General features: G+C 37.6%; 1 protein-coding gene across 1 annotated transcript in view; it reads right to left on the bottom strand.

Annotated features, from left to right (window-relative positions):
* Positions 1 to 1,415: 1,415 nt before the first annotated feature.
* Positions 1,416 to 19,067, bottom strand: part of LOC106884302 (peptidyl-prolyl cis-trans isomerase A) — a 45,421-nt gene continuing 27,769 nt past the window's right edge. Inside the window, exons 7-11 of the mRNA XM_089355151.1 lie at positions 10,011 to 10,092; positions 8,983 to 9,086; positions 7,079 to 7,154; positions 3,640 to 3,706; positions 1,416 to 1,659 (exon numbers count right to left, since the gene is read on the bottom strand). Of these exons, the coding sequence (XP_089211277.1) occupies positions 1,588 to 1,659; positions 3,640 to 3,706; positions 7,079 to 7,154; positions 8,983 to 9,086; positions 10,011 to 10,092 (401 nt within the window). The 3' untranslated portion in view covers positions 1,416 to 1,587. The remainder of the gene's footprint in view (positions 1,660 to 3,639; positions 3,707 to 7,078; positions 7,155 to 8,982; positions 9,087 to 10,010; positions 10,093 to 19,067) is intronic.

Consider the following 19,067-nt stretch of genomic DNA (forward strand, 5'->3'; position numbering starts at 1 on the left):
ACATTGGTAGAAGTCTGCATTTTACAGGCATAAACACTTTGTTGCAGTCTGAAGCAACAACTCAAAGTTTGTTTGCTTCCCCTTTTCTCTTTTACTTTAAGCTTTCCTCAGATACTTCCATATCTATTTAGCATTTCTTTGGGCTCATGTTTAATTTTTTTCTAGGTCAATGTTGCCAATTCTAACTTTCACAGCAAACATACCAAAAGCTCAGCCTTTTTTTATTTTTAGAAGTACTTAACCAAAAATAAACTTCTCTACTTGGCTTTTGTTGACAAGGTACCCCGCTCCCTTATCTAGTGATCAGTGTGGAAGCTGTGTACAGGGATGTTATGGCAATGAATTTAGTGTACAGATAGTTCACCAAGGATCAGTTTGGAGCCCCCTCTTGTTCATGAGAGTCCTCCAGGCCATAACAGAGGAACCTAAGACCAGCTGCCCTTGGGAGCTCCTGTTTGCTGATGACCTTGTTCTTAAAGCTGAATCACTACCAGAAATTTCAGGTGTGGAAGCAAGGTCCGGAATCAAAGGGCCTTAAAGTTAATTTAGCAAAGACCATAGTCTTGGTAAGAAACCAGACAAATCAGAAATCCCTTCAGCGGGATGCCCTGTTCAGTATGTAGAAAAGACAGGTAGACATTTCTTAATGTGTACCCAGTGCAAGCTAGAGACACATAACAGGTGCAGCAGTATCAGATGAAGGTTAACAAAGAAAGTAGTCTTCGTCAAATATCGAGGGGGAACCTTAGAAGTAGTAGACAGCTTCTATTACCTAGATGACCAAGTCACCAATGGTGGTGTGTGCTCTGAGAGCAAGGCTTCTAGAATAAGAATGGGCTAGGCAAAGTTCAGTTGGTAAGAAAGGGCCTCTCCCTAAGAGTTAAAGGTAGATTGTATGATGCCTGTGAGCAAACAGCCATGTTATGTGGTAGTGAAACATGGGCTGTAATTGCAGAGGACACGCAAAGAAATGAAACAATATGTGCAATGTCATTGTGCACATATGACAGTGTGTTATCTTAAGAGAGAAATTGTGTATAAGATGTGGTGTGTAAGAGAAAAGACTACGGGTGTGGTCATGTAATGCATATGGATGAGACAGCTGCATAAAGAAATGCCAACCTCGAACTGGAGGAAACTGTGGAAGATGCAAACACAATGACGTGGGACAAGGTGGTGCAATATGATCTTCAGTTGCTGTGCTTCAGAAGACATATCAAAGCTAAGAGAAATTGTAGTTGTAGCCAGTGCCATTAACATAAAAGACAACTAGTACACTCTATCTTGTTGAAGAAATGTGTTTACATCTGCTGGCCAGGACACTGGGTACATCAGTTTCTCCCATGAATTGAGTTCAGCAAATGTAAAATGTTGTACAGCTCATTCATCCTGAACAATGATAAAAAAACAAAATGTTGATAGAATACACTCTTAATGTGCCATTTTAAGTTTCCTCCATTAAAGAGATTCAAAACACCTTTTTCTTTTATTTATTTATATATAAATAAACACAATTTTAGAAAATGAAAATTCAGAGCAGCCAGTGTGTTCCCTCATTCATTTGGGTTATTTTACCCAAATTTTGGTTCAGCAACAAAGTTCTCCACAATTTGATATTGTTACTTTCTCAGAAGTTTTCCCTGACTTAGAACCAAAACTCTGAAAGATAAAGAAGAATTATTATTAAATAAATATTTAATAGGTGCTTGCATGGCTGTCTGGTTAAGAAGCGTGCTTCCCAACTATGTGGTCAAAGATTCGGGCCTACTGCAAGGCACCTTAGGCAAGTATTTTCTATGTGTATATGTATATAATGCAAGAGAGTTAGGGGTTGAGAATTCAACCCACTAAGGGATAGTATCTATCCAATATACTGCTAGGAGGGTACCCAATTATTGCTACACTAGTGTTATACCAAGTGTAATAAGTGGGTGCGGGTAAAAGGGGGTTATTTTACCCTAAATTTATATAGCAATAAGACAATGAAGGAGAATATGCTGTATTCCATTGAATTAATTTGTTTATTTTGTAACTAAAATGACAAAAACCACAATATACAGATGCTTATGACATACCATGCCATATTAACAATTAAGGTAATAAATATAAAGTACATTTAGCAATTGGAGAATATACAGAAACTTACAGCTGTTTCAGCCTAGCGTTGGCATGCCCCATTCTATCCCTATAGCTCCTGTGTGCCGGAGTAATTAGCAGATGAAAATGATGTAATGGGGGTACATGCATGATTCGCTAGGCCTCTTCAGAGATTCACAAAAATATCGATGTAATCGATCATCATTGCCTCTTTTTATATCTGCAGTGGTAAAAAAGTCAGTCGGATTGCTGACTTGAAAGTCTGGGTATTGTCCATTGTAATATACCTCGTAGATTTTGGAGTACCGATGAACTTTTATGTAAATATTTCAAATTAAAGATTCTACGAGGTATATTACAATGGACAATACCAAGTGGACTCTCACCTTTTATCTCTCATGTTTCTCCCTCCTTTAATTTCCTCTTTGTGATATAATTCTTGGGAAAGAATATATTTGCGGCTGAAGATAGCTTTATACTATCAATTATATACCAATAATGATGCAACAAATATAAAGCTTGAAACACGTGTACCGCAGAATCCTTTGTGTTTTGTTTTTATTTTTATGTTTCCAATTTATCCTTTCACCCCGGCCACGATCTGTCATACACAGGTGCTTACAGTTATCAAGTATTACCTCTAACATTTACTTTTATTTATATATATATATATATACACACATCATCATCATCATCATCGTTTAACGTCCGCTTTCCATGCTAGCATGGGTTGGACGATTTGACTGAGGACTGGTGAAACCGGATGGCAACACCAGGCTCCAGTCTGATTTGGCCTGGTGTTGCCATCCGGTTTCACCAGTCCTCAGTCAAATCGTCCAACCCATGCTAGCATGGAAAGCGGACGTTAAACGATGATGATGATGATGTGTGTATATATATATATATACATACATACATGCATATATATATATATATACACATACATGCATATATATATATATATACATACATGCATATATATATATACATACATATATATATATATACATACATGCATATATATATATACATACATGCATATATATATATACATACATGCATATATATATATACATACATGCATATATATATATATACATACATGCATATATATATATACATACATGCATATATATATATATACATACATGCATATATATATACATGCATATACATATATATATACATACATGCATATACATATATATATACATACATGCATATACATATATATATACATACATGCATATACATATACGTATATATACATATACGTGTATATATATATATATATATTAAAAATATGTCAATCATGTCATGAGTTGCACTAAGCAAAAGATGTTTAATTTTTCTGGTGAGCAATTGTTCCATAATACAGTAGACATAAAGTAAGTGGTGGAATGGAGAGGGTTCTTATAAAACAAGTACAGATTGGTGACTAGAAGAGATTCTACCTGATTCGTCTCAACCATACCAGCATGAAAGAAAATATCATCAAACTGATATTGATTATGGGAAAGAAAACAGAAACCAATAATTTACCTCCATTCTTCGAACAACATCCATTCCTTCAATTACTTTACCAAATGCTACATGTTTATTGTCCAGCCTGTAGATATTAAAAATCGTTATTAAATAGAGAAATCAATTGAAAGTTATTTTGAAATATATTTTTCATGTATAATGTTCTAATGTTGTACCTGGTCATCCTCGATGAAATAGTCCTATGATCATTCTGTCTTTTTATTCGAATAGAGTAAATCGAGCTGGATTATCAAAGCATATTATCAAATAATTAGATGCAATATGTGCAATTTCAAACAGATTTAACTTAATTCTACCAAGGTCTAGAAACTCTTTCAATAATTCCTCATCATTTAACATCTACTTTTCATGCTGGCTGGGTTGGTGTCTGCTTTGATATGGTTTATTCTGGTGGATGCCCTTCCTAATGCCAACCACTTTACAGCATATACTAGGTACATTTTTCATGCTGCCAGCACTAGTGAGGTTGCTATGTGGCTCACAAGACTACAAAACCTAGGTTTATGGTGGGGGTACCACTTATGTAAGGATAGGCTTTTGCAGACGAACTACATAGTTACCAATAAGAGAGAGTGAGAATGATCTGTAGAAGCTGCAAATGAAAGTGGCTTCTCAAGGTGTGACGTGAATAGAAGTGTATTGGGACAGTGGAGGTGGTGATGGGAAGTAGACAACAACTTTAAAGCGTGTAGGATTGACGGGTAAATATAGGAAGTGATGGATGATCAATGGTGTACAAGTTGGGGAAGGTAGAGGGTTGTAGGAAAGAGTGGGGGAAGACAGCAAGATAGTGATAGTAATGGTGATGCAGTTTACAGAAAGGACAAGGGAGAGATGTCATGGTTGAATTGACCACAAAATTGAGTGAGGGGAATGTAAGTGTTGTGTATGTGAAGAGATAATTTGGTGGTTCAAGTTGGGAAGAGACATTGATGGATGAAAAATAGCTAACAAATGAAATGTTTCTTGTTAGCAAAAAAAATAAGATGGTCTCAGTTGGGTAGGGGTGGCAGTGAGAGAGATGTTGGGAGAGAGGATGTTCAAAAGAGTTTGGGTTAGGTACCCATTTATGCATATAGTGCTTCCAGGAGTTAATTTTGCAGAGGTGAGTGGGTCTTCTTAAGAGTCTCATACCGCCAGACATCCTAGTCCTTTGTCCTCTCATGTTAACATATTTGTCACAATGTATAACTCTTCACAAGAATGGTGGCAAGTTGGTAGCTTTTACTCTCCATTCTAAATTTAACCCTTTGATATCAACCCACCTGACACTACTTCCTATAATGAAGTGATCAAAATAAAAACTTTCCATCAAAATTCTGTGTTAATTTATGTTCCAAACACCAGCTTATAATAACAAAGGCAATCACCACAGGAATATGGTAACAAAAGGGTTAAACACTTCTACAATCATTTTATTTTCATTTCCTCAAAATTGCTAAGTACCTGTAAAACAATAGGGTTAGTTGACAAGTACAACAGATAGTCTACAACAAAAGTATTTAATTATTCGTGTGAAGAGGAGTAAAACCTTTGATGTAACATTCCAATGTACTCTCTTGTTCAATCATAACTAGCTGCACTGTGTATGAGTCTTATGTAATGGCTATGTATGAGATTGGGCTGAAAAGTTCATAGGCTGCTTATGAAAGAGTGATGCTAGAGCTGTGAAATCTTCCATACATTAATTTCCAATTTTCGTATTAATAGCTGCATTGTTACTTTCCAGGTAAATTGACATCTGACTGCTCAAAGAAGGCTTCAAAAGTAACTGGTAACAATTTCTCTTGAAAATCAACAAAATTCAGCATTGTGCTGTTATCAAGTACTTGCTGAAAAAAAGCTGAGCCTCCCTAATCATTCATGCTGACATGCTTGCTACATTAGTGAATGTCACACCAGCTTTATCAACAGTGCAAAAGTGGGCGCTTTTAGATAGGGAAGGCAGAATCTTGAAGATAACCCAAGATCTGGAGGTCTTGCAATTGCCACCACCAAGAAAAACATTATGTTCACCATATGGTGATGGATGATAAGTCATGTGATGCAGATGGATGTCAACAGTGCCATAAAGAAGTGCTGATCACTAAAAGCAGATGGAACTCATGGAAGAGGGACACCCGAGAAGACATGGGATGAAGTACTGAAGGACAACTTCTGGAGAGTGAACCTTTCAAAAGAGATGACAAAAGACTGAGTTATCTGGTGCCTTGCTGTGCTCAAGAAGACCTGTTCTCCATAGAAGAAATGTTAAAACCTACTCTTCCTGAAGAAGATGATTGGCTTGTGCTGGTACTATGTAAAAAGCACTCGTGCTGGTGCCACATAAAAGTGTTCATGCTGGTGCCATGTTAAAATCACCCAGCACATACTGTAAAGTGGTTGACGTTAGGAAGGGCATCCAGCTATATAGACTAAACCAAATCAGACTGGAACCTGGTACAGTTCTCCAACTTGCCAGTTCTGGTCAAACCATCCAATCCATGCTAGCATTAAAAAAAAAACATGTTAAATGAATTTAAGTCCTACCAGGATTGACAAAATAAATCCCAATCGATAAGTCTTGGAATCGATCTAATTCTACTCTCTTCTAGTCTGTGTAGCTTTCTATCTGCATTAAAAGTCATTATTACCAAGTCTTTGTTACCAAAAGTCTTTGTTAGGTTGCAAAATATGAAAATATAAGAAGTAACATACTAGCTGTATAACTTCATACAAGCATGTTACATATAATACACCATACTGGCTATATAACATTACATCTGAAATTAGTTATATAGCAATATATATCATACATTCCTGATATATAAAACTCAGTATAGCAAAAATCACTGAACACTCCTTTGAAACCATTTTTAGACAAACACAGGAGTATCTGCAAGATAAAATGATTTAATTCAATTTGGTTACATTGAAAAAAATCTCATTGAAAAAAATTTGTATTTCATCCTTCAGGAACAAGTATAAAATAAGTAACCAGTCATGTACTAGGGTCTGACTAAATTGGTTTCATCCATCCAAATTTGTGACCTTGATCTAGTATCAAAGGTCTTCAGCTAACTATCATCAAGAGGATTTGTCTGTTATTAATTGTAAATGATAATGAGTTTGTTATTAATTGTGAAAGGATGATATTAAAATGATACAGAACATGAATATTAGTGATTATCACTCCACATCAACAAAGCAGCAGGTATAAAGTATAATTACAGAGATATTACCAGAATAATTTGTGTGTCATGTCTTATTTGTAGCATAGATATCAACTTATCAATGGATATTAATTTGTTGCTAACGTCAACAAGTATATTATTGCTATATATACCAATAGATGTCAATTTGTGTGTCATTGATAGATATCAACTTGTGTATTATTGATATCAACTTGTATGTTATTAATACAATAAATATCAATTTGTATGTTATTGATACATACCAATCAGTTTTTTCTGTGCAAATGAAAAACTGTGAACCATTGGTGTTGGGTCCACTGTTAGCCATTGATAATGTACCTGCAAGGAAGACGTTTCTAAATTAAATTTTATATACATTATTTCTAACGTTTCTAATTAAATTTTATATACATTATTTGTGTAGTTCAATTTTTTTAATTAAAAATGAAATTTATAATAATACTCAACTGTTAAGTAAGGTGACTAACTGAATATGAAGCTATCAAGAAAGGTGAAATTCTTATTATAATTGTTGTTGTTAATATCATCATTATTATTATTATTAATATTATAATTATTGAGGTGGAATGCTGGCAGAATCATCAGCATGCCAGGCAAAATGCTTAGTGGTATTTCATCTGTCTTTATGCTCTGAATTCAAATTCCACCGAGGTTGATTTTGCATTTCATCCTTTCAGAGTCAAAAAAAAAATAAGTACCTGCTGAGCACTGGGGTTGATTTAATTAACTTAGTCCCTCTCCTGAAATTTTTATCCTTGTGCCAAAATTTGAAACAATTATTATCTCCACCTTAGCAAAGGGAGAGGTATTGTTTTCAGTCATGTTTGTTCGTTTGTTTGGTTGTGCATGGACAAGATATCTCAAGAATCACTAGATGGATTCCAATGAAAATTTCAGGGATGTTTGGCCTCATGACTGGCACAAACTGATTAGATTTTGGGATCGATACGGTACCAGACAAGGATTCTGGATTATTTTTCTGTTTTTTTTTTTTTTTTTGAGGGCGGTCAAGTTCATTTTCAGTATTCTGGCTTGTGAGAGCAGTTGAGTTTATTCCAGATATTCTCATTTTAAAAATCATCTCTGGTTAATCATTGAGAGGACGTTAGTGTTGCTTTGGCAGATGTTGGTGCTCTCTGAGTGCTCTTGTTATTATTATTATCATTATTATTAGGGTGGCAAGCTGAAAGAAGTGCTAGCATGTTGGACAAAATACTTAGCAACATTTCTTCTAACACTATGTTTTGAGTTCAAATGCTGCTGAGGTCATCCAACCAGGGTCAGTAAAATAATGTATCAGTCAAGTACTGGGGTCACTGTAATTGACTAACCCACTTCAACTAAAACTGCTAGTCTTATTCCAAAATTTGAAACAATTATAACATTATCATTATTAGGGTTGTGATGTATTGAATTATGTTCCCTTTCATTCTGAGTTCAAACCCTGCTAATGTCAACTTTACCAGGCTCATAAAACAAGTTTTGGGATTGATCTAACTATATTCTTTACCCCAAATTAACTACACTCTCAACACAATTCTCTGACTATATCAAGATTAAAAATTATCATAATTCTTTTTCCTCTCAGGGGACATCTGCAGTCCACTCAGCCAGTATTTATCTCCAATTTTACATGATTAAGTCTATGAAAGACAACCTTCTTTAAAATTATCTCAATCTGTCACAAATTAATTTTCCTCCAAAAAAAAGAAACTAAACTCAGAACTGAAGAATTACATCACATTTTTTACTGACAGTCAAAAAAAGCAACAGTAGAAGCCATGACTCCTTTCGGGGCCTCTGGGAGAGTACAAAGAGATTATTTTCAAACCAGAGACTTGGCCTAAATGTTTGCAATAGAATGAACCATGCAAAAGGTATCCAATATGGATCTATATCAGGTAGTTAGGTATGGATATTCTGTGTGTCAGCCAGAGACACACAACATTGACCATAGTAGGGTATGAACCACTATCCACTTGATAAATTGTCTAGCACTTCTATCAACTCAATCATTTATTACGTTTTCTATGCTGGCATAAAGAAACACATCAATAAATAATTGTTAGTTTTTCAAATAAGTTAAATTTCCTTAGCTGATAAAGAAAACACAGCTAAAACAAAATGGCAGGCTATTTCCACTTACCAGCTCCTGTATGTTTTAAGACAAAATTTTCATCATCAAATTTATTTCCATAAATTGATTTTCCTCCTGTTCCGTTGTGCCTCGTAAAGTCACCTCCTTGACACATGTACTTCAGAGTTAAGGACAAATATAATGTAGTGATACAAATCCTTAATATTGTTTCCAAAAAAAAAAAGACCACTTCTCATTTTACAAATCCTTTTCATTATTCATTGTTATCAGTGTAACAGCTTTTAAAATGAAAATGTTTTAACCCTTTTCCTACCTACCTGCCAGAGACTGTTCCAGGTTCTGACACAAACTTTCTGTTTTACAGCGATCTAAATTTTCCTGTTAATTTGTTCCAAACACCAGCTTCATGAAGACAGTTATTTTACCTAATTCTTTATTATTTTCAAAATTTATTGAAACAAAAGTAATATAATAACAAAAAGGTTAAACATGCTCTTAGAGTAAAAACTTTATATATTTTAATTAAACAAAGTAGAGAATTAACCTAGAAAAGAGGTATGTTTCTCTTCTTAATTTAATTACTACAAAAAAATAATATATGAAACCTTTTGAAATCCCTCCACTTGAAACTACCTCTGATTCTATGATATACACTTCCACTTTTAAACTAAAATCGTCTATCAAAATTTCAGGTTACTTAATGTTCTAAACACCAACTTAATAGTGATGTTATTTTACTAAATCTTGCATTATTTATGTCAACTGAAGCAGAGGCAGAGCATTTCAATAGCAGAATGGTGACAAAAAGGTTAGTTGTCAGGCTTATCAAATCGTAGTTGGTATTCCTTTGTGAATGTTGATTCATTAAAGGGTGCATATTTAAAAGACATTTAAACCTCCCATTTATCCTGATACAATATATGTAAGACTATTCTAAAAATGTGAATAGATCCACACAAAGTAACAAAATTTTGCAACTAGATTATTTTCCTAATGCTAAACATTCTATCTTTAATGATGTAAAATAACTCTAGAAATTAACTTGGAAAATAGTTCCAATGAGTTTTGATTAGGATATAAACTGTGGAATGATTCGATGCAATGTGCTTCCTTTATAACCAAAGCCTCTGTCATGGGTACAAAGGCAACGAAAGTTCTCTGCAAAGAAATATATGGTAGACATTAACATTTTCACTATCATCATCATCATAATCACAGTATCTTTAACATTCATTTTTATACTGTCTTGAACAGATTCACAATTAAAATATACTTTATTCTTTTACTACTTCCAATCACCAAACTATACCCATGCTGGAGTTTTATATTATCATATCCAGAGTCTTAGATTATTATATTGAGCCCCACCCTACTTATTTCAGTCTGGTACAGATTTTTTCTTTTTCAATTTATATTTTATGAAATTACTGAACTTTCACTTTTTGATACAATATTACACCTGTAATCAGACATACACACACTGTCTGCTGATATACTCAGAAAACTGAGTACTCCAATCACTCCCCCCCTCACCCATTCCCCTTGTCATCATTATTACTCATGTCTCACTCTACAAAGAAGTTGGCAAGTGAGCTGACACATAGGTGGTGAGATCCCTTTCAATATATTGAGGACATGGCTACCTTTCTAGTGCTGGTGCCACAAAAAGCACTCAGACCCTTTAATTCTATTAAGGACAACACTTTTCTAGTGCTGATGCCATGGAAAAAGTACACATTATAAAATCGTTGATATTTAGATGGGCATCCAGCCAGAGAAACCATAATCAAAACTGAAACAGATGCAAGATGCAATCCACTGACCCATTTAGCTGAGCAGGACCTTGAAATAACTGGTGACTTTGAATGTGAAAACCTATCCTGCCAATACCAGCAAGGAAAGCAGACATAATCCAACATAAGCACCAATATCCATTATATCAGTGTAGCAGTGCCTCCTACATAAAAGGACCAACATCCACCATATTAGTGTAATGTTGTTTCCTACAAAAATGTCCCCCATATCAGTAATGCCTCCTTCATCAAAATGTCAATGTTGTTGATATTCAACCATTATTATTGAAATTATTAATAAATAACTTTAAAGTATTTCAGTTTACATCATTGTGAAGTCAATAAAACACATGCCAAATGTACATCATACTGTAATTTGTTCAGTCAAATCCACTTTCTCATTAAAATTTTCTTCATCAAAAGAAATAATACACAAAATACAAAAGATGAAGCTTCTCTTTTCCCTGATGTTTGAACTCCCTCCTTGTCACGTTCTATGTAAAAAATTTGTTTTATATTGTCACTTATTTCAGGACAAATTTTAACTTATTTTTGCGATAATTACTTTTTTCAATGAAATCTTTCAATAATACAGTCTGTCCATAAAGTCATGGTGGGATTTCAAAACTATTTATTGATGTAACTAGCAACACTATACATTTCATATCCGTATTGAATAAGTGATCAACTAATGAAATTTATATAGTTTGGTGCAATTCAATGTGGCTTCCATTTGTTGCCCTACACATATCTCATTGATACTCCAGTTGGATGAGTGTACAAAGAACGTTGAGATGCACATGCAGCTAGTCACATGACAGTGACATAACTGATGCCATGCCAAGCTGATGCAGCAGTCAAGACATGGACAGTGCAAAGGAGAGCTCAATGCATTCTTTGGCTTGTAAAATTTGAATTAGTGACGCACGTTTGCAAGTTAAAGGAAGAGCCACCACACATGTAATGTTCCTATTACAAGTATTGAACACAACAGTGATGCTGTTCAATCTGTTACGCTTGATGTTCTTCGTTGTTGGTAGCAAGAACTGGAGTATGGATTAGATGTGTGTAGGTCAACAAATAGAAGCCATATCAAAACTTTATTAGTCTCTTATTCAACATGGATATGAAATGTGTAGCGTTAGAAGATACATCAATAGTTTTGAAATCCCACCATGACTTTATGGATACAATCATCATCATTTAGCATCTGTTTTCCATGTTAGCATGGGTTAGATGGTTTGAGTAGAACTGGTAACTCAGAAAGCTGCACAAGGCCCCAGTCTGTTTGGTTGGTTTCTACAGCTGGATGCCCTTCCTAACGCCAACCACTCCATAGAGTGTAGTAGGTGCCTTTTATGTGTCATGACTACAATTTCACTCAACTTGACACGTTTTCTCAAGCACACAATTTTTGTCACTGCTATTTTCCCCAAATTTCATAATTCAGAAACATGCCTAACATCGCTTCTAGCAACAGAAGAGAGCTATTCCAAAATTGATTAAAGTGCTATAAACAACAGCCAAATAGCCTTCATTTCACACCTTTCTGTTTAAGAAGAAAAAAGATCACATTTGTTAATGTAGTACTGTATAGACGAAACTTAAAGAAAAAGATGGGATAGCCATGATTGGGACAACTTTGATTATGGAGACATGTCTTGATTAGAGATGCCTGACCATCAGACTAAACAACAAATTTTCTATTTTGTTTCTGTTCTGAAATACATCCTTCATTTACTTAACTCTTTTGATATAAATCCTGTCTTTATGTAACTGTGTAAACCTAAGATAAATCCACAATCATTTGTTCAATAAATCAACCACCATCACTCTCTAATATTTCATTCATTCAACATGAATGCAAAAAGTAAAAGAGTTTAAACAGCTTCACTTCACTCTGAAAATCGCTGAAATAGTGGTCTAATGAAAACAGACAATGGAATTTGGGTAAACAGGCTTCACAGGTCAGTCATCCTCATCATCATCGTTTACTGTCCAATACTTTCAGACCTTTCACCACCATCACCAATATATATATATATATATATATATATATATATATATAGATATCATCATCATCGTTTAACGTCCGCTTTCCATGCTAGCATAGGTTAGACAATTTGACTGAGGATTGGAGAACCAGATGGCAGCACCAGGCTCCAATCTGATCTCGCAAAGTTGGATGCCCTTCCTAATGCCAACCACTCCAAGAGTGTAGTGGGTGCTTTTACGTACCACCAGCACGGGGGCCAGTCAGGTACTGGCAATGGCCACACTCAAAATGGCGTTTTTTACATGCTGCCTGCACAGGAGCCAGTCCAGTGGCACTGGCAATGACCTCGCTCGAATGTTTTTTCACGTGCCAGTAGGGCAACGCTGGTAACGATCACACTCAAATGGTGCTATTTACATGCCACCGGCACAGAAACCAGACAGCTGCTCTGGCAATGATCACGCTCAGACGGTGCTGTTAGCACTCCACTGGCACAGGTGCCAGTCATCAAATTTGGTTCAATTACGATTTCGATTTCACTTGCCCCAACAGGTTTTCGCAAGCAGAGTTTAGTGTCCAATGAAGGAAAGGTTAGCATGGGAGTCGTCAAATTTGATTCAATTTCAATTTCACTTGCGTCAACAGGTCTTCGCAAGCAGAGTTTAGAGTCCAATGAAGTAAAGGTACGAATAAGTAGGCTGGCTACACCCCTGGCAGAGGCCACAGATTATGGTCTCACTTGGCTTGCCGGATCTTCTCAGGCACAGCATATTTCCAAAGGTCTTGGTCACTAGTCATTGCTTTGGTGAGGTCTAATGTTCGGAGGTCGTGCTTCACCACCTCATCCTAGGTCTTCCTGGGTCTACCTCTTCCACAGGTACCCTCAACCGCTAGGGTGTGGCACTTATCACACAACTATCCTCATCCATTCTCGCCACATGACCATATCAGCGCAATCGTCTCTCTTGTACTCCACAACTGATGCTTCTTAGGTCCAACTTTTCTCTCAAGGTACTTACACTCTGTCGAGTATGCACACTGACATTACACATACATCAGAGCATACTGGCTTCATTTCTTGCAACCTTAAGCATGTAGTAACGCCGTGCGCATGCATAGTCTCACGCATGCGTGGAATTAAACAAGCAAGCTTTCCCGCTTAATTCTCTCTCTTTCTTGCTGGCCAGCAATAGAGCATGGACATGTCAAGCAGTGTCTCTGACATTCCAACCTGCAGACAGTCTCTTTACGTGTATAGCTGTCACTCTCCATCTTTCGGACTTACACTCGACAGCTCGCTCACATCTACATAACAACGTCCTAACAACTATGCTCACACACATAGAAGCTGTAACAACAAGAGCTAAGATGTATATATTTACCACCTGAATAAATGTTGTATAAGTTGATAGTCCGGAGTTCAGTGTTCCGTTTATATTCTTAATTTTATATAGGAAAGTCAGGTATACATCTAATGATGTATAACCAACTTTCCTATACTGGTGACCCCCGACGTGATTCAAACACGCAGCCCGCTGAGCTGCAATAACCCACTTTCTATAAAGTGGTGACCCCCGACGAAGAAACAAACGCAGCATGGACTCTGGACTACCAACTTATAACTGGTGAACCCGACTAAAGAACAAATGCGGCCATGGAGACTGAACTACTAACCAGCATCATCGTCATGACCAACACGATTATTACGCCACCAACATCTCCAACCATAGTCAACACGTATTACCAACATCAACAAGTGCGGTTTTTTTTATTCTCGCCTCTGTTAGAGTGGATGTTTCCACTCACGATAAACAGACAAGAATTACAGCCTGCGACTTTCCAATTGTGTACTCAAAAAAAAAACTTGGTATAAAACTCTCACGTGTTCTGACTTTCTTTCTGCTGTGATATCTCACATACATATAGACGGCCTGTTTTTTTATTATGTTTTTATATGTTGCATTCACACTCTCACATACACATACATCTTTTATGCCACACAATAACTCTTGTTATTCATTTCATACGGTTGTCTTTTCTATCGTCTCATTACTGGTATTTACAAAATCTATGTTACCGTAGTATAACATAATTACTTGTATATCATCTTTGATATATATTTTGGTGTTCGACCGTGTGACACGTTTAAATAAAAGGAGTCCTCTGTTTTTCCATTCGTCACCATTTCTCCTTTTTCTTTTAAGTTTGCATGGTCGTTTTTTTTCATCTTGGGTTAAGAAAATTTTTCTTCGAGGTTTTCGCTAATGGTCGTACAGAGATTTGTCTGTCGATCGTCTGTAAAAAGCGCACCTCTACAAACAACAATGAACGAACAACCTTTTCACCACCAGCTTCATTCAACCAAGATTACCACTGTGACGACAACAATTACTACTACCAACTACAAGCATTCCCCCCGACGTCGCCAAGTTTCAACTGACCCATTACCACTGTCAACATCATTACCACCACACATACAGAACACAGCTATATTACAGTTCCTGCGCCGACGTCTTCACCATCAATGTACTGTCTACCACAATGTCGTGCGCCAACAACCCAACCACCAGGGACACACCATATCAACACACTCGGTTTTGTCGACTCTGTTAGAGTGGATGTTTTCCACTCACGATCAACAGACCAAATTTTCCTTGTGTAACTTTCATTGAATATTCCGTACCGGGTAACCGGTCACAACTAGCATTCTGATGCTCAACTATAGCTCTGCTCCTTGACCACAACTTCCTGAGCACGGACATTCAAAATCAACTTGTGTAACTCTTGTACGAACTGGATTTTTTTCTCTACAGACACTTTTACTATGTTCTGTGTTTTTTCTCACACACACACTTGTGCACTCATACATTTTCTTTCCTTTCAGTAAAAACAAACGCTCAGACTTTCACATTCCGTGATTCCAGTTCCTGGACAGTAGTCATCACGATTTGTTTTCTCATTGTCTCATTTGTTTTTACTAGGTGGCATTTACTGCCCATATTGCATGTTTTCTTTCATTTGTACATTGCATGCATGTATCACACGAGTGTACATTTCATTTCTTTCATTTTTCTTTGTGTGTGTTTTGTGCTACATCTTGTGGGTGGTTTTTCAGTGGCCATCCTGCCTCAGGCGTTCTAACAGATTTCATATTATCGTGCGTTTCTCGCACTGGCAAGGGAGCCCTGTAGTAACGCCGTGCGCATGCGTGGAATTAAACAAGCAAGCTTTCCCGCTTAATTCTCTCTCTTTCTTGCTGGCCAGCAATAGAGCATGGACATGTCAAGCAGTGTCTCTGACATTCCAACCTGGAGACAGTCTCTTTACGTGTATAGCTGTCACTCTCCATCTTTCGGACTTACACTCGACAGCTCACTCACATCTAAATAACAACGTCCCAACAACTATGCTCACACACATAGAAGCTGTAACAACAAGAGCTAAGATGTATATATTTACCACCTGAATAAATGTTGTATAAGTTGATAGTCCAGAGTTCAGCGTTCCGTTTATATTCTTAATTTTATATAGGAAAGTCAGGTATACATCTAATGATGTATAACCAACTTTCCTATAAGCATGTCCTCAGCAGTCATGGCCCATGTTTCACTGCCATGTAGCATGGCTGTTCGTACACATGCATCATACAGTCTGCCTTTTACTCTGAGTGAGAGGCCCTTTGACACCAGCAGAGGTAAGAGCTCTCTGAACTTTGCCCAGGCTATTCTTATTCCAGAAGCTACACATTCAGCGCACCCTCCCCCGCTACTGACTTGGTCACCTAGGTAATGGAAGCTATCAACTACTTCTAGTTTTTCTCACTGGAATGTGGCAGAAGTTGTTTTCTGCACATTTTCAGTGTCTATTGCTCCTGAGCATCTGCCACATACAAAAACTATCTTCCTGGTTAGCCTTCCTTTGATATTGCTGCAACTCTTATGTGTCCATAGCTTACACTGGGTACATCTTATCGAGTTTCTACCTATGCCTTTTCTACAGATCAAGCAGGGCCATCTACCTGAATGGGTTTGTGGTTTGTCTAACTTCCTACTTATTAGGACTGGTTTTAGCTAGGTTAACTCTAAGGCACTTTGATTCTAGTCCTTGCTTCCACACCTGAAACTTCTCCTCTAGTTCTGATAGTGACTCCGCAATTAGTGCAAGGTCATCAGCATAGAGGAGCTCCCAGGGGCATCCTGTCTTGAATTCCTGTGTTATTGCTAGGAGGACTATGATAAATAGGAGGGGGCTGAGGACTGAACCTTGGTGCAGCCGTCCCGCTACCCAGAATTCTTCACTGTACTCATTGGCAACCCTCACCTTACTGAGGGCATCCCTGTACATGGCTCACACAGCTCTCACTAACCATTCATCTATCCCTAGATTCCTCATTGACCACCAGATAAGGGATCGGGGGACCCTGTCAAAGGCTTTCTCCATGTCAACAAAAGCCAGGTACAGAGTTTTATTTTTGGCTATGTATTTCTCCTGCAGCTGTTTTACCAGAAATATAGCATCAGTGGTGCTTTTCCCTGGCACGAACCCAAACTGCATCTCATCAAAACTGACTCTCTTTCCCTAATTAGTTGGGCTATGACCCTCTCTGTGACTTTCATTACCTGATCCAACAGCTTGATACCTCTGTAATTATTCGTATCTAATGCATCACCTTTACCTTTGTAGCAGTTGACTATGGTGCTGCTACACCAGTCACTGGGGATGACTCCTTCATGTATCACCTGATTGACTATACAGCTGACTAGACTATAGCCTACAATGCCAGATATTTCAAGCATCTCTGAGGTGATTTCTGATGGGCTGGGGGCTTTCTCTGTCTTCATACCCTTAATTGCTTTATTTACCAAGGTACTGTCATTTGGATAGCTGGTCCCTTTGTTGGGTCGACATTTGACAGACTCTCTTCCATTCATTCTCTTCATTTAGCAACCTTTCATAGTAGAGTCTCCAAGTCTCTCTCTTTGCAGCCTCATTAAATACAAGTGAGCCATCATCCATGTGGACACATTTCTCTCCTATAACAGAACAATTCTCTCTCACACAGTGTCTTGCAACATGAAACACTTCAAGTCTTTGGTCCTCACGACGTAGAACATCAGCAAATTTTTCCTATCTCCTTCCCCTCTGGCTAAGTAAACCTGTCTCCTAGCTTCCCTTCTGACGATCTGATACAGTTCCCTGATACCACTGTTCTTCCAGTCCTTCCATGCCTGTTTCTTTCCCTAATGGCCCTGTCAACTACACTGTTTCACTACCATGTTACCTTAGGTTGAGAGGGGACTTTGCACCATCCAGAGATCTGGTCAGTGGCCCTCAACAGGTTGTCCTGTAGGAACATCCAGTTGTCTTCCACATCATGTAATGCTATATCCTCCTCTTTTGCATCAAAAGCTTCAAGTAATACGTCTATAAATCTCTGTCCATTCAGAGGATCCTTAAGCTTCCAGACCCTTCTCTTCCATGCTGGTTGTCTTCTGGGCATCTATTTAGCCCTGATCCTGAAGTCGCTAACTACTAATCTATGTTGCAGGGTGCATTCTTCACCTGGGAAGGTTTTGGCATTTATAAGTTGCCATCTTTCCCGTTTCCTGGTGAGAATGTGGTCAAACTGACTAGTGTGTCCACCAGACTGGTAGGTGAACAGGTGACTGGCAGGTTTCCTGAATTTAGTATTACAGACCATAAGATCATTTGCATCGTAGAACTCCAGCAGCCTGGTTCCTTCCTCACTGCGGGAACCAAATCCATAGCCACTATGTACATCATGGAAACTCCCTGCATGTTGTCCAACATGCCTATTGAAGTCACCAGCCACAAAGAGAAGGTCCCTGTCTGCAAGTGGGTGTCATAAAATTAGCCTTTCTGTTCATCAGGTAGCCCTGGCTGAGTGTCATAAGCCAAGATAATGGTTGCTAATCCATGTTACAGCACTAATCTAAGCTTATGTATTCTATCATAGACCCTGACTACTTCAATTACCTTACCAACTTATTTCTTCGCAAGAAGTATACCCATGCCCCCCAACCCCATCAATGTTCTCTGTCCAGAAAATCTTATACCTAAGTTCTTTGCCTGTGAGGAACCTAACAGAACTTCCTCTCCACCTTACTTCTTGGATGCAACACAAATCTACACATCTCCATTCAAGCATCTCAACAATCTCACCAGACCTACCTTTCAATATGCCACCATTAAGTGTGCCAACTCTGAGGGTGTGGAAGGTGTGGGCCCATGAGATCCTGGGATGGGGGACAGCAGCATCATGTATACGAAAAGAAAGCTTTTATTTGGCAGAACTCATAAACATACAATAGCCTTCAACCTGC

The sequence above is a fragment of the Octopus bimaculoides genome, chromosome 7 (genome assembly GCF_046866305.1).
Source record: "Octopus bimaculoides isolate indiv1 chromosome 7, ASM4686630v1, whole genome shotgun sequence".
Taxonomy (NCBI): Eukaryota; Metazoa; Mollusca; class Cephalopoda; order Octopoda; family Octopodidae; genus Octopus; species Octopus bimaculoides.